This window comes from Vidua macroura, chromosome 29 (assembly GCF_024509145.1).
Source record: "Vidua macroura isolate BioBank_ID:100142 chromosome 29, ASM2450914v1, whole genome shotgun sequence".
NCBI lineage: Eukaryota > Metazoa > Chordata > Aves > Passeriformes > Viduidae > Vidua > Vidua macroura.
Window position 1 is genome coordinate 2,768,902 of NC_071599.1, and position 15,382 is coordinate 2,784,283.

Consider the following 15,382-nt stretch of genomic DNA (forward strand, 5'->3'; position numbering starts at 1 on the left):
TTTGGGATAGGAGGGGAAAAAATAATAATCCACTTTTTTTTTTTTTTTTTTAAGCATAATCTGGTGGGCGAAGCCGCCGTCCTCGCTGGAGGATGGGGAAGCGATGCCAGAGAGTCTCGGGTCTGTAGTGAGGATTTCTGCAGGGAAAACGATTCATCTCGTTGGGCGTCGGTAGCTGCGAATTTGCCAAGAGAAGGGGAACAGAAAGGGAATTTCAGTTTTTTTAAAATTTCCTTTCCATACAGCGTTGTCCACGTTTCCAAACTCACGGGAGGTTTGCAGGAACGTCGGCTGAAATGCCGAATAATAATAATAATAATAATAATAATAATAATAATAATAATAATAATAATAATAATAATAATGACCGGGACGGACAGAAATGGTCGGGGTAACACGCGGCTCCTCCGCCCGCGGCCGCGCAGGATGTCCGTCGGTTCTGGCCATTCGCAGTAAACAAATGGATTTTTAAAATAAAATCTTAATGGTAATAATTAAAAAAAAAATTTTTAAATCCTGTTGAGTCGGGAATTAAAGAGGAACGGGGTAGAGGAATGCAGAGAGCAGCGACCCGGACGTGGCTGGGAAAAGCGGCTGAGCTGCCGAGGTGGAAAGGAAACTGCAGAAAATGACTTTTCCCAAATATAAAAAAAAAAAAAAATTAAAATTAATCTTCAAAACTGGAAAGAAAGAAGGGAAGAGACACCCGCAATTCCCTCCGTTTCCACGGCTGTTGCTCTCAATAACGCGGCTCCGGCGCCCGGCTCCGTGCCCCGGGGCTGGGCTGCTGCCACCCCCACCGCCCCCATCCCCGCGGAGCCCTCGCGGAGGTTTTGTTCACTTGGGGTGTTTCTATCAGTATTTTTATCCCTTAAACTAAACCACAAAATAGGGAATTGATTCCTGATTTGGAGTTCATTCGCGTTGTTTGGGCGTTTGAACGGCGGGCAAAAGGGAGAAAATGTTTTTTTTATTAGGGGGGGAAATACAATAGTGCTGAGTAGGGAAGAAAATCGGAGCCCAGCCTGGAACGGGCGTTATTTTTTAATTAACAGTGATTACAGTTTGTGGAAGGAGGGAAACAAAGTCAATTCCCAAATCGAGGGGGAAGCCCAGCGCAGGGGGAAACTTTGTGAGATGCCACCGGCGCAAACGCTCCGCTGCCCGCCGCGAGCAGCACCGCGGAAAAACCCGCTCCTTGCGCTCCTCCTGCCCTGACCCCCCAGCTTTAATCAACACTCAGGAAATGCCAGGGAGACTTTGCCCCTAATCTGTGCTTATTAAGCAAAAAAAAAAAAAAAAAAAAAAAGCCCTGCGATGCTTATAAAATCGCAGGTAACAAGGGAACTCGGGATCGAGCGCGTGTGCCGGGGATCTCCGCTGCGTGGTGGGAGGTTTGATGTTAATAAAATGCAAGGAGTCAGTCGTTACCTCTAAAACATTCCCTCGGGCCGGGGCTGGAGCGGTCCGGCCCCGGCCCCGGCCCTCCGCGTGTCCCCGAATTACCGGGATATTCCCGGTGCGTGCCGAGGGCACCGCGCGCGTTTCGGGAGCGGGTCCCGGGCGGGCGGACGAACCCCTCCCTCCACCCGTGCTGCTCGCCGGCCCTTTATGGCAAAGGGAGAAAAAAAATTTATTCGAATTAAGGAGCAAATTCGGAGCAGGCGCACGGGCCCCAGCCGCACGTGTCTGCGCCCCCTGAGCACTTTGTGCCCCCGCGGCTCGGCTGCTTTCCCTCAAAACCACCCTAATACCCTCAAATAACCTTTTTTTCCCCCGTTGTCCCCGTTCCCCCGCACGCCTCACCCCGGTTCCCACCCCCAAGGGCTGCTGCGGTTCTCTCTCCCCGCGCCTCCGTGGCTGCGGAGAGAGAGTTTGCCATATTTGCATATATGGTAATGAGCTCCTAATTGCCAGGCTTGCTGCGCTTTGCTGATCGATTTCGAGCAATCCAGAGGTTAAGGAAGCTTGGAAATAGCGCGGCTCTCAGCTCCCCCCTACCCCCGGAGCCCCCCCGGCAGCCCCCCCGCGCGATGGAGCTGGCCCCGCATTTGCATCCCAACTTTTTTTAACTCTCACACGTACACTTTACGTATCGGCTACGTGGAGGCTCCTCGGCCGCTCCTATATATCCTTACGCCGGGCACGGCCCCCGCTCCTCCGGCGGCGGCTCCGGGCTCGGGGCCACCGCCGAGACCCGCGGGCGGCGGGGCCGGGGCGAGCCGGGCAGGTGAGGGCAGGGCAGGTGAGGGCAGGGCAGAGCGGGCAGGCAGGGAGGGCAGGCGGGCAGAGCCGTGCGGACAGCTTGGCAGGAAGGCAGGGCAGCGAAGGGAGGGCAGCGGTCCGGGCTGGCGAGCAGCGAGAGAGGCCAGCGCGGGCAGGAGCCACCGGCCACCGGGCGCGTCCCCGGCCGCCCCCAGGTGGGTGAAGAAGCCGGGAGAAGGAAGGGAGGCCCGGGGCTGCTCCCCCGGCCGAACCATCGCCCACCCACCCCCGCCCCGCGCTGGCGGCCGGGCCGGGGCGCGGAGCCCCCGCGGAGCCCCCCGCAGCCTCCTGAGCCGCGCGGGGCCGGCCCCGCACAGCCGGACAAACAATGTGAGACTTGGCGGAACAAAAGCGGCGGGGCTTGGGTTGCTGAACACGTCTGAGGCCAGACGAGCCGCGCGATTTATTGGACTCGGTGAGAAAACCATAATAAAAAAAAAAAAAAAAAAAAAACAAAACTAAGGGGGGGGACGGGGGTGGAGCGGGGAGAGGACTCTCAAAGCATCTCTATTATGGGCTGGGGGCCGCAGCGCTGCGGGGCCGGGGGGAAGATGCCCCGGGAGCGGGTCCAGCTCCTGCCTGGGGCCGGGGGTGCGGGTCCCACCAGGGCCGGCTGCGGGGTCGGAGTTTCTCGCAAAGCCCCGGGGGCAGGGGGAGCTTCCTTCCCTTTTCCCTTTCCTCCCGTCCCGCGGCATTCCGGCATCCGAGCTAAGAAAGTTTGGGGAGGGCCGAGCGCGTCCGCCCCACGCCCCCACGCTTTTCTCTCGGGCCGCGGGTGACCCAGAGCCGCTTGGGGTGAGGGATTCGTTCCTTTCACCTTGTGCCGGCTCGGGAATCCAGATTTGGGGTGCGGACGTCTCCCTGCAGTCCCCCACTACGCCTCGGGCAGGGGTCGGGAGCGGCCTGGCCGTTCCAGCGTCTCGTTCCCGTTCCACGCGTGGCCTCCCCGCCGACCCACGGGGCTTTGTGCTCTGCTCCAGGGGATGCTCGCGGAGTCTCCCGTGGGGGAGGCACCCCCAAATCCTCGCTCCTGCAAGCGCCTTCCCCGCGGGGGTGGCCGGGGGTGCTCCGGGGGTCGGGCCGAGCCGCGGGGCGTGGGCGGGGGGGGGGGGACACGGACACCCGGGTGACCGGGAAGGGAAGCGCCCGGGTTCCCCCCCCCCCCCCCCATCACTGGGCAGGATTTTGGGAGGGGTGGGATGCGCAGAGCTGGACCCCAAATTTGGAATAAGCGAACGGCAGCGGATGAAACGCGCGTGGAAATAGATCCAGAGCAAAGGTTCTGCACATGCACAGGACGCGGCCGGGTGCGGAGCGAACGGGGAGCGATTCCTCCCCACCTCGCCAACTTCTCCCCGTGCGGCATTCCTTAAATTTCTCCCCGCACCACAGCAAGGTAGGAGCCGCTCCGTTAATACCCCCAAACCCCGAGAATTCCTGCCCCGGTGCAGTGGAGAGGCCCCGCTGAGGCTCCCCTTCATCAGGCCGCGCAGGGCACTCAAATTAAATGGATTTAGGGGTTTTTTTGGAAGTTATTTGAAGCCAAACGTGATGTCCCCGCCAAAATCCACCTCTCGGTTGCAGCGGGCCCGGGTGTTCCAATCCTGCCGCCGATGGAAAATCCCACATGGGTTTTTTTGGGGGCTTTTTTTGGTGGTTTTTTTTTTTTTTTTTTCTTTTTTTCGGGCCAAGGAAGCTTTAATCTTCATTTCAATTTTAATTTTTATTTTAACTTATATATTAATTCTTATTGTCTTTTTTGTTGTTGTTGCTGTTTTCTTTTTTGATCTTTAAAAGCCTCATCCCTGCAGTCTGTTCTTGATTCTTTCCTCAGCGAGGGGAAGAAGCTGCGCTCAAAGAGTGCGTGGGTAAAAATCAACCTGGGCTTATTTTGGGTTATTTTTCGGGTCGAACGTGGACTCCCGGCTCTGCAAAAAAACCACATGGTACCCACCGGGTCAGGTCCTGCCTAGCTCGGCTCCGTTTTAAGCCCTCGGAAATTAAGTTTTTCTATATGCACTGGTGTGCGTGGAAGTTTTAAGGCTGGAAATCCTCAAATCTGCCGTTCAAAGGGAGATCCCGCGATCGCCGCGGCGGCTCCTTCTGCTTCCTTGCGGTTTGGATTTTTTTTTTTTTTTTCCCAGAAAGACAGCGAAGCACGGAGCAGGTTTTTATTTGTCAAGACACTCAAAACACACCCGAGCATTTTCTGCAAATCGCTCGTGCCCTTCCCTAAATCCTCCCAGATCGGGCTGCTTCTAACGCGATGTTAAATAAAATTAGAAATAAAAATGCACTGTCATCGGGATAATCCCAGGGTGAATCCAAATTTGAAAGCGAAATCCCTGTCTTTGCAGCCTTTTTCAGGATAAATCGCAAAATTCGCCGTGTTTCTTCTTTGAGCAGGTTAAAAAAATACATATAATTTCTGGAGGGGACTGAAATAGAAATTAAGAACAAAAAAAAATGTACGCGAATTTAATAAAGAGGGGAATCAAAAGAGAGGCAGGCGTGCGGTTGTGTCCCTAAAATCCCATTTCAGTGGCGGTGGGGAATGGTTGAAGCCGGCCCCGCCGGGACCCCACAGAGCTGCTCCACGGGCACGGGGGCTGCGTGGGCAGCTCGGGCGCTGCTGCCTCTTTAACCGACCCCTCTCGGCCTTCTCTTGCAGGAGAGCCCCGGCTCCGGCTCCGGCCCCGCTCTGCCCACAGAGGAGAAGCCGCTGGCCCAGGTGGGTGATGGGGAAGCACGGAGGGAGAAATCAGGGGCAGCGCCCACCGCGGGGTGCGAGCGGCCCCGGGAGGGGGTCGGGGCGGGCCCCTGTCCTGAAAGAAGTTGGAGGCTGTCATTTGGAAGGGGGTGCAGGTGGGAGGACCCCTGGGTGCCTCCAATGGGTGCTGCGGCCCCTCATTCCCCCCCGTGAGCACCCACAGAGTCTACCCAAAATCTGCGTTTCCCCCCCCCCAGCCAAGCCTGGAAGTGGACGAAGGGAAAGGGGAAAGGTGCAGCACAGCACCCCCCAAATATTTTTGTGCAGGGGGGGCTCGGAGGGAACCGCGCAGGAGGCCACGGGGAGGGGCTGTCGGCGGAACAGCGACAGTCCTGAGGAGCAGAGCCCCAGGGCTATTTTGGGGCTGTTTCCACATCCCCCTTTCCCCACACCAGTTCTAGGCCTGATGGGGGCCAGACCAGCGGGTTCCCCTTTTCCCAGTGGGGGCAGCCGGGAGAGGGGGCCCTCGCAGGTTGGACTTGCTGCACTGGTGGTGGCAGCGGGAGAATCCAGCTCCAGAAAGAGACAAAAGCCATGAGTAACTTCCCAGCCCAAACTCACAGACCCAAAAGCAGCTGGCTTTCCGCTAGGAAAAAAAAAATAATTCCAAGGTAAAGAAACCTTTAAGAGAAAATGAAAAAAAAAAAAACAAACCAGAACCGCCCCCCCAGTCCTCTGTTCTTGTTCAAGGAAAAATCATGGTGGTTTTTATTTTTATTTTTTTCATGGGATCTGTATTATAGCAGGAAAATGAAAGGGTAATTAATGGTGGGGTTAAAACTACCGAAGTAAAGCAGCGTTTGATTCCATCCGGGATCTGCACAGCGCGGCCAGGCCCTGGCACTGGCACCGGGCGATGTTCCCCTTCCCCGAGAAGGGGAAGCCGGGGAGGCTGAGCCGGGGGGCACAGAGCTGGGGACAGCGGGGGTGGGAGGGTGGTCACGGCTGCTGGGGGAGACACTGGCCGCTGGCCAGGGCCGGTGGCCGCGAGCGGTGGCCGGTGGCGCTGGGGGTGGTGGCGATGGCCACGGCAACGAGGAGCGCTGTGCCGAGCCCGGTGAAGTCCAGGCGATGAGGGTGGCGATGATGATGATGATGGTGGTGATGGTGGAGGCGCTGATGGCGGTGGCGCCGGGCGGCAGAGACCAGACCGGCGGCGGCGGTGGCGGCGATGGGGCAGGCGGGGGTGCCGGACGGGGCCGGGGGGCGATGGCGGGGCCGGGGGTGACAGGTGGGGGGGGTGCCGGGGCGGCGGCGGCGGCGCGCGTGTGCGCGCGGCCCCTCCCCGGTCCCATTGATGAACCGCGAGCGCTGCAGAGGGGTGGGAACGGCCCGGGTGACGTCAGGCGGGCCGGGGCCAATGAGCGGCGGCGGCGAGGGCCGGGAGTGTGAAAGCATGAATGAAAAGTGCCGCGCGCCGCTCCCCCCGGCGCAGAGGCTGCGGGCAGCGGCTGCGGGCAGCAGGTACGAGCCGAGCCGGGCCGGGCCGAGCCGAGCCGGGCCAAGCCGAGCCGAGCCAAGCCGAGCCGGGCCAAGCCGAGCCGAGCCGAGCCGAGCCGAGCCGAGCCGCCGCGAGGGCCCCCGGCCCCGGCCCGCCGCGCTGCCGGCGCTCCGCTCCGCGGGAGAGGCGCGGGCGGCGGCGGAGGAGCCGCGGTGTCTCGGCGGAGCGAGGGCTCCGCGCCTCCCCGCAGCGCCAAGGGTGAAAGAGGGATGCAGGTGAAAGAGGGATGGAGCGGAGAGGGGAGGACGCGGCGGTGGAAGCGGGCGGGAGGGATGCGGGGTGCCACGGGGAAGGAGAGGGACGCGGGCTGCTTCCCTGAGGAATGGAGGGATGCGGGCTGCCCAGGAGCGGAGGAACGGCGGCGGGGATGGATGTGCGTTCCTCGCCAGAGGAAGGAAAGGGTGGAGGGACGCAGGTCACTCTGGAGAAGGAGAACGAGGGTTTCCCCCCGCCCCCGGAGAAAGGAAGGATGGAGGGAAGCAGAGCCCCCGAAGCAAGGACGGAGGGATGCGTGTTCCCCGCGAAAGAAGAAAGGACGGAGGGATACGGGGAGAGGGACGCGAGGGATGCGGTTCCCTCCGGGGGGAAAGCTGCGCTCTCCCCCTGAACGAACGGAGGGATACGGGTCGCGGTCCCTGCCCGAGATGCGCGGTCCTTGCTCAGGGCCGGGGTCCTGAGCCGCGAGCAGGAGTCGCTCCCTTCCTTCTTTCCTCCCTTCCATCCCTTCCATCATTTCCTCTGTGTTTTCTGTGTTTATTCATCGCTATTCCCCCAGATCTTGGCTGAATCCAAAGCATCACAAGTTACTATTTATATGAACCGGCAGGTTTTTCTCGCAGTCATTTTGTTTAGAGAGCGTTAAACGCATTTGTGGGTGGGGAAATGTCCTTTTGGTCTTTTATGCATATTTTAAGTTGTGGGCGCAAATTATATTTGCTTTGATTATTACCAGTTTGAATGCATTAATTTGGTAGTTATTAAAAATAATGTGGGCTTAATTCTCGGCACCTGCAGAATGTCATTTGGTTTGCAAATGAAACAAATTGAAACTCGGCAGAAAATAGGCAGCCCTTGCGTGGTTATCCTGTAATTCTGCTCCAAATTGTGTTTCCTAGGGGCCTGATCCCGCCTGTCCCAGCGATGCTCAGGACTCTGTGCCCTGCGCTGCTCGGGCTGCAGGAACAGGGCCAGGGCTGTAGCAATGTGGAGATATTATGGATCTGGCTGCTAATATTTGCATCTCTTTTTATTCGTTTTCCTCCCTCGTTCCTTCCTTAAAAGCCACGTGCCCCCGCGCCCCTGGAGAAGAGGAGGTTGGCTTTTTCCTGCTGATGCTGTAGACTCCAGGGGTTGGTTGTTATCTTTGGTTATCTAGCTGTATGAGTGGTGTCGATTCTTCATAAAGCTAGATAACCGAAAGTAAAAATAACCCCATTACACGCCTGAGGAGGATGTGGAGAAGAAAGGAAATTCATCAAAAGGAAGAGGAGGAAAAGAAAAATATTAAAAAAAAAAAAAAAAAAAGAAAGAAACAAAAAAAAAAAAAAAAAAAAGAAGAGAAAGGAAATGAGAGGCGGAAAAAATGGGGGAAAAGAAAGACAACTTTCAGAGACTGGAATTAAAACCCGAGGTAGGATTTTTTTTTTTTTTTTTTTTTTTTTTTTAAGAACCTATTTGCCTCCTGTGATTTTAAGAGTTTACTGATTCTGGGCATGTGAAGAAACCGTCTGTGTTGAGAAAGACAAAGATGTTGCCGCTCTCTCCTCGGCCGTTAACTGTAATTGAATTAACAAAGTAAAACTTCCAATCAGATTATGAATTAGTTAAGTCCAGGACCCAGACTACAGATCAAGGATGAACTTTCATTGCATAACCAGTCGTAGAGCATCAGAGAATCCATAAATCAATACAGATTACTGTGTTGGATTATCTGTTTAATAAAGCAGCAACAGAGCAATGTTTATTAATGGTTGTTTTGCAAATACGAGTGCTGGATTCTTTTTCCTTTTTTCTACCTTCCCTCCCCCCTCTTCCCTATCTGTTATACAGATACATAAATTTTCCTCCCTGACAGCTATAACTTGATATCAGTATTAGAAAGAAGGATATGGTGATTTGTAAAATGGTTTCTTGCAGTTTTCTTTGTTTTTCTTCCCTTGTGTCTCTATCCAAATGCTTTCTTTCTTCTTTTAACCCTTTGTTTATGAATGTTTCTTTCAATGGACTCAAGATTCTAATTTGGGGATTTACGAGGGAGATTTTATATATATATATATATATATAAAACTTGTGTGTGGAACCACATGAGACTAATTGGGGAACTTGATTTTGCTTAATTTATCTTCTCTGCAAATTGATGTTGGTTCTTATCCCTCTTTAATGGATTATGCGTCAACCTCTTCCTTATGGGAACTGGAATTTTTAAAATCTGCCCTACTGTAGATGGGAATTTTGAGTCAAAGAGGTGAACTGGGTGCTTCCCACTTGCTTTTAATAATCAGACAGGGTGCCTGAGATGCCACCTACAAAACACAGCAAGCTATTTGAAAAAGTGTCTTGATCTTGCTTAGAAGAACACAATGATCTCATGGTGGATTAAGATAAAATAATATCAGAATGGTGATTCCAAGGAGGAAAAAAAAAAAAAAACCAAACCAAAAAAGACTTTATAATAATAAGAGCTAATGTGGGTGATGGCACCTGAACTAATTTTGGAAAGGAGCAATTATAGCTTTGTGACTTTATGAAAACCCTCTTGTGAGAGATGTAGAAATGAGCTGACTTTTGACCTGTGCTGGACCCGCTCGTTTCGCTCCTGCGCTCATTGGGATCTTTAAAAACCCAAAAGGGCAGAAGGAACTGTCCCTGGCACTTCCTTCAGGGAAGGGCTGTAGTGCTGGGTGTGACGTGAAAGATTTATCCTGCTTGAAGTTAATAAACAAGATATTATTGCCGCTCACCCATGGCCCTGTAATTGAGAATAATTTGGTACATGTGCTAACTGGGAGTTCTGTGCCGATCCGCTTGGGGAAAGCTCAGGGAGAACCTTCTCTCCTTCTTCCCTTGAGGTGCTGCCATTGTCCCTGGTGCTGTTCCTGCAGCCCGTGTTGACAGTGGCAGGGATGTAGGGAAGTTTTTTCAGGCTCTTCTTTGATTCCCCGCTCTCTGTTGCCATCCTGCTGCTCCTGCCCGGGGCGAGTGAAGTGCTGTTCTCCTGGCCAGGCGGTTTGTCCCCGGCCAGGGAGGGACATTGCAGAGGACAGGGCAACAGGGAACCAGCTCCAGGAGCTTTGCTCCATGGACAGGGAGAGCACCCTCCAAGGAAGGGGAGACATCCTCCATGGATGCTCACACCCTGAGCAGCTCAGGGTGAAGCTGGACGCCCTTGGCTTTGGTGACAAAGCGGTGACGAAGCTCTCCGCACGGAGCTCTCCTCATTTATCCTTCCCAGGCAGACCGAGCCAGGAGAGCTCCTGCTGGTCCAGCTGGCTGGTTGCCACTCCAGCCAGGCTGGTGGTCCAGGATGTGTCTGTGGGCCGATGTGGGCACCGAGCGGTGGCCCACGGCCCGGGTGTGAAGGGGCGCGGTGGCTCCACGGGGGACGAGGTGAGCACGGGGAAGCTGCCATGTGCCATCCACCATTGGCCCGTGGCTTCCCTCAAGGAGGGGGAAAATGCCTTTTCTCCAATCAGGGGCTGGGAGCGGTGCTATGTGAGCATCTTTTGGTGTTCCTGGGTGACCAATCCTGGGCTCTGCGGCGCTGCCATAGGCTGCTTTTGATGGTGTCACTTCTTGGCTGTAACAAAGGCATGAGCAGGAGTGGGGGGATGCAAACTGGGACAAGGATGAAACTCCTCCAAGAATTTAGCAAACCATGTGTGGAGGGCCTGGAGCCAGGGGCAGGAGGTGCCTGTGCTGGTTGGTGATGGAGAGGGTGGGTTTAAAGCCCACCAGGCCCAAGCTGGCTCTCCAGAGCTTTTGCACCTCATTCCCAGCTGCAAAAAGCTCCCTTTAAAATGCTTGTGACCCCCACTGCCATGCAGGGCCGTGGTGACACTGTGGGGCTGAAGCACCTGCACGCTCATCACCCGTCCCTTTGTGCTCCCAGCCTGGGAGGGAAATGGGAACCAGTTCCAGCCCCCTCATTGTCCCTCAGCCCTTGGATGGGTCCCTGGGGGTTCCTGGTGCCACAAGCTTTGCTGAGGTCTCTGGGTGCTCTCGGAGCGTGTCGCTTTTCGGCCGGGTAGAATTTCTTTTTCATTTGAGTTTTTGTTGTGGGGGATAACCATGTCCAGTGGCAGGAGTATCTGTGCGACTGTGAGCTGGGCTCTCTCCAAGGGCTTTGGAATAATCTTGCAAATAGCTGATTTTTAATTTTTTTTCCCCTCCTTTTCTCCCTGATTTACTCCTGGAGTGCACTAGCAGTAAGCCCCGTGTGTTTGCGTGACATTGATCCAAATTGCAGTTTACATGTGGCCGTTTAAGCTTGCTTGGACACTATGATTTGACTGGTTAACACTCAGCACTGTCTACTCTGCTCTCCCTTCTGGCCACATAACTGCTGGAGACATTAATAGGAGACACTCTCGTTCAGGAGCGAGGTATCAGCTCCCACATCGTTCTCTTGCTTAGCAGCAGTTTAGAATCAGGGAGAAAAAAAAAAGGGAGAAAATGCAATACTAATTTTTCCGCGATCCAGCGAGCTGTTGAGGAGAATGAGCCTGTACAAACATAATTGTTGGAAATTATTAATTTCTCTCAGTGGATCCCCTTTAGCTTCTGTCTTTAACGCTTATGTTGGCAGTGCAGAGATGCAGCAGAGCAGTTTGTTGCTGAGGCCGAAGCTCTTTTGCGCCGTTCTCATCGTACGAGCGATGCGGGTCGGGGGACTGGCAAGAGGGCAGAAATACTTGTGCTAGTTGGTGCTGCCAGTGGAGATGAACTTTTACTTTGTGATGGATAAAATATGTCTATTTTTTACATTTCGTGTTTGAAAATTCTCAGCCCGGAATGATGAAAAGTAGCTAAAAAAAAAGGTTTTTTTAAAAATCCTGATTTTATAGTGTTTGAGGAAAACAGACATTTCCCCATGGAGGGAATTTTTTTGCTGGCCTTTTACAGTTTTAAACTGGAAACAAAAGGAGGCCCTGATGGCTCCAGCCCTTTGAGGTCTCCCTAGTACATGAAGTGTCCCCTTGTCCTCCCAGCACAGTCCCAGGCACGCTGGCATGGGCAGGTGTGGAATAGCACTGCAGTGCCACCACAAAGAAATGACACCAGTACGACAGAAATTTGCATGTATCTGTTTCCTTTCGAAATGCACAGATATAATTCCTTCCCACAAGCAGTCGCAGCTGGATTTGGAGGGAGAGGGGATGGTTTTTAGAGATGCTCTCACAGCAGGGCTGGCAGCCAGCGGTGACTTGTCCCCAGCACCAATCCTCAAAGCTCTGCTCTTTTTGGGGTGCCGCGGGGCCCAGCTGGTCGAGCTGGGTTTGGGGGGCATCTCTGTGCCAAGGAAAGCGTGAGGGCTCTGCCATGGGCACCTACAGGGTCAGAAACGCTGATGGGAAGCCTCCAGCTGCCGGTCCGGGGCTGAGAGGGGAGCACAGCTTTGTGCTGAGAACAGAGTCTTTCCTCTTCAAACAATCAGGGCTTCAAACCCCTGAGCGTTTTCAAGGGAGCGATTTTTATGTCGGGATTATGATAAACCGGCTGAGTGGGCGCGCTAAGCCGCCATAGGAATCAGATCAGGCCCTGCTTTAATTTCAGCAAGTGGCGGTGTGTGGGAACGGAGGCAGGGCCGATGCTCGGAATTAACCGTCTGGGCTCTGGGCCGCGCTGCCCCCGTCTCGGAGCACAGCCTGCAGGACGGTGGGCCAGGATCGTGCTGTCCTTGTCCCCGCCGTGGCTTTGCCGAGCGGCTCCGGCCGCTGATGCACGTTCTGGGCTGATTTTGGGGTGGCCGGTGCCGATCTCTGTATGGCAGGAAAGGGGATTTCTTGAATTACGCCGGGTTGCAAACGCGGTGCTGGATGCCCAGCGAACCGGGGGTGGCTCTCCCGCGCCCTGCCCGGGGGAAGCGGGTGACAGTGCCCCGAGGGGGGTACAGCTAGAAGGAAAATGATGAGCTCTGTGGTCCTCGGGCTGCTGGGAGGAGACGGGCGCCAGCGGGCAGGTCGCTCAGATGCAGCCGGTGTGATTGGATGTGAAAGCGGAGCCGCGGCTCTCGCCGCCCGCGCTGGCAGCTCCGCTCTCCCATCGCCGCGGCGGCGGGAGGTTCTGCTGGCCCAGGTTTTGTGGGAGGTTTTGCGCTGCCAGCATGCCGGGGGGGCGGGGGGGCCCTAAATATAGTGCTGGGGCCGCATTCCGGATCGCCCGGCGCGATTTTCAGGGACAGATATAGAAAGGGAAAGGCGTGTGAGTGCCGACACCTCTCGCTGGCCGAGCTGGGGAAGGGGTGGCGGCCGCGGGCAGGACCCGCTGCGGGCGAGGCAGTGATGGCCCTGGCTGGTTTTGCAGGAAAAGAGACGGGAAAGTTTGTTTTAGGGGCCCGTGAGAGGGATGCCCCGAATCCTGGGATTATGGCTGCGGGTGTCCGTGTGTCTGCGAGGCTGATGGCGAGGTCTTGGACCGACACTCTGCTGAATCTGGTTATCAGTGGATCACAGTCTCCTGCTCACTGTATAACTCCAGGATTTATCCTGCCCCAGCCTAGAGCAGACTCGGAGCTGGCAGCTGTAACTGTACAGCTAAAGCTGTGTAATCCTCACCCAGCATCGACGGCCATGGCTTGAGCTTCGACTTTGACAGCCCAGGCTAGGTGTAAAAATAATTGTAATTCCACTTCCAGGGGTTTGAATATTGCTGGAGCAGGGACAAAAGGAGCAGTGCCAGGATGCTGGTGCAGGAGGAGGGAGCATCCATGTTGGGTGCATCTGCTGGCTTTAACTGCTCGCTCTCGTGTGATGCGTTTTCACAGGCAAGCAGAGGACATGAGGTGGAGCTTGCTCTGGGATAGGGAGAAAATGCAGTTCTCAGAAAGGGGAAAAAGTGCTGATTAATAAGTGTCAGGAATGAAAAAGACTGGATACTCATTGGTGGTGGACTGGCCTGGTTTCCAGCCCTGTGTGGCTCCAGGGGTGGTTGGCTCATCTTGTGGCCTTGCATTGTTTAGGTCACGGCAGGTAAATCAGGTTTAATTTGACCTTCAGCAGGTTCCTGCCTGCTGGAAGCTCATCTTTTATTGGAAAAAAAAAAAAAAAAAAAAAACCAAAAAAAACCAAAACCAGAAACCAAACCAAACAAAACAACAGCAACAAACTCAAAAAAAAAAAAAAAAAAAAAAAAAACACCAACCCAACCAAACAAAAAAACACACACACAAAAAAAATCCCAGCAAAAGCTTTTCTGGATCAGTGTGTGAGCTCTGGGAAAGGGAAAGGGAGTCCTTCAGATCATCTTCACCCTTTTGGAGGCACAGAATGCTCTTTGGGAAGGAGGAAGGGTTCTCCCTAAGGAATCTGCTTTGTTTCATCTACCTTTCCCCCTCCGTCTTTTGGTAAATTTCTGCTTGGTTGAGTGAAATTATTTTGGTTGAGTGAAACGTTCTGCTTTTACAGTGTTTCACAGGAGTGGATTGTTTTTGGGATTCCCGGGCTGAACCAGGCAGGAATGTGTCTGAGCTGAACAACCTTCCTCTGGCATCAGCAGGCACCAGCTGCTTGGGAGGAAAGTGCTTGAAACCCTACAATTATGGGATAATGTATTCCAAGAGAGTTTCTTGGCTTTCCATTCCTGGGCTGGAGAGTTTATATTCCTTCCCTGATCCTTGTCAAATGTTGCAGAACTTGGATGTTCTTGTCACCTGCTCCTCGATGGTGCCGGGACAATCCCGCAGCAGCAATTGGCTCTGGGCAGGAGGGAAAAAAACCAAATTTCCTGGCATTTGCTTTGAACTTGCCAATGTGACTCTGCTTGTGGCAGAGGAATCTTATCTTTGAAAAGATCTGGAGGAGCACAGCCACGCGTGGAGTCCATGGAAAAGCGATGGGAATTAAGAATATAACCTGGGTTGTTCAAGGGAATTAGGCACGGAATTCACTCGGGAGCTCTGGTTAATCCTGCAGGGCACTGTCAGTACCCAGAGGAGTTTTCTTCCCGCTGGGGCCTGGCCAGAAGGTGCAGAAATTGACCCCTCTGGCTGGGGGAGGTTTGAGGGCTCGGGACTGGAGGGGGACCATGCAGGACGGGTGGCCCTGGGCCACTGCCCCACTCCACAATTTTGCAGACAAACTCCAGTCCTTGAAGATTTTTTTTTCTCTCTTGTTTTCCTTTGTTTTGCCTTAAAAAAAAAAAAAAAACCACTAACAAACACACACACATATTTTTCTTCTTTTTCATGGAAAAAAAAAAGGTCTTTTCAACACTAAACCCACCCATGTGCAGGAGCAGGGCTGGCTGCTTCTGGAGGGAGAGCTTTCCCACGGATCTGGGCATCCCCTGGACGCTCTTTGCTGTAGAAAATCCTGATTTTTGGAGGCGAGCGAGCCTGTCCAGCGCCTCTGCCCAGCTCAGCTGAGGCTCTGACAGCATCGGGACAAGCTGGCAGAGATTCCGGAGTGAAAGCAAGCTGCCTCCCTCCTCTGGTGCGAGGGATGGCCACGGAGCAGGTTGCCATGGAGAACCGGGATTATTCTGCGCGTGTGTGTACAGGCTTGGGGAGGGAGGGGCGGGGGGGGAGAATATCGTAATTTTTTCTTTTTTTTTTTTTTTTTTTTAAACATTTCTGCTGGAGTGTGATGCCGTCAGCGGCCGTGCTCACCCGACCTTGGGAGCTGCAACCT

General features: G+C 54.2%; 1 protein-coding gene across 1 annotated transcript in view; it reads left to right on the plus strand.

Moving 5' to 3' along the window:
• The first annotated feature begins 1,317 nt into the window (after positions 1 to 1,317).
• Positions 1,318 to 15,382, plus strand: part of LOC128820304 (translation initiation factor IF-2-like) — a 30,468-nt gene continuing 16,403 nt past the window's right edge. The window contains exons 1-3 of the mRNA XM_054000960.1: positions 1,318 to 1,387; positions 1,964 to 2,680; positions 4,937 to 4,996. Of these exons, the coding sequence (XP_053856935.1) occupies positions 1,318 to 1,387; positions 1,964 to 2,680; positions 4,937 to 4,996 (847 nt within the window). The remainder of the gene's footprint in view (positions 1,388 to 1,963; positions 2,681 to 4,936; positions 4,997 to 15,382) is intronic.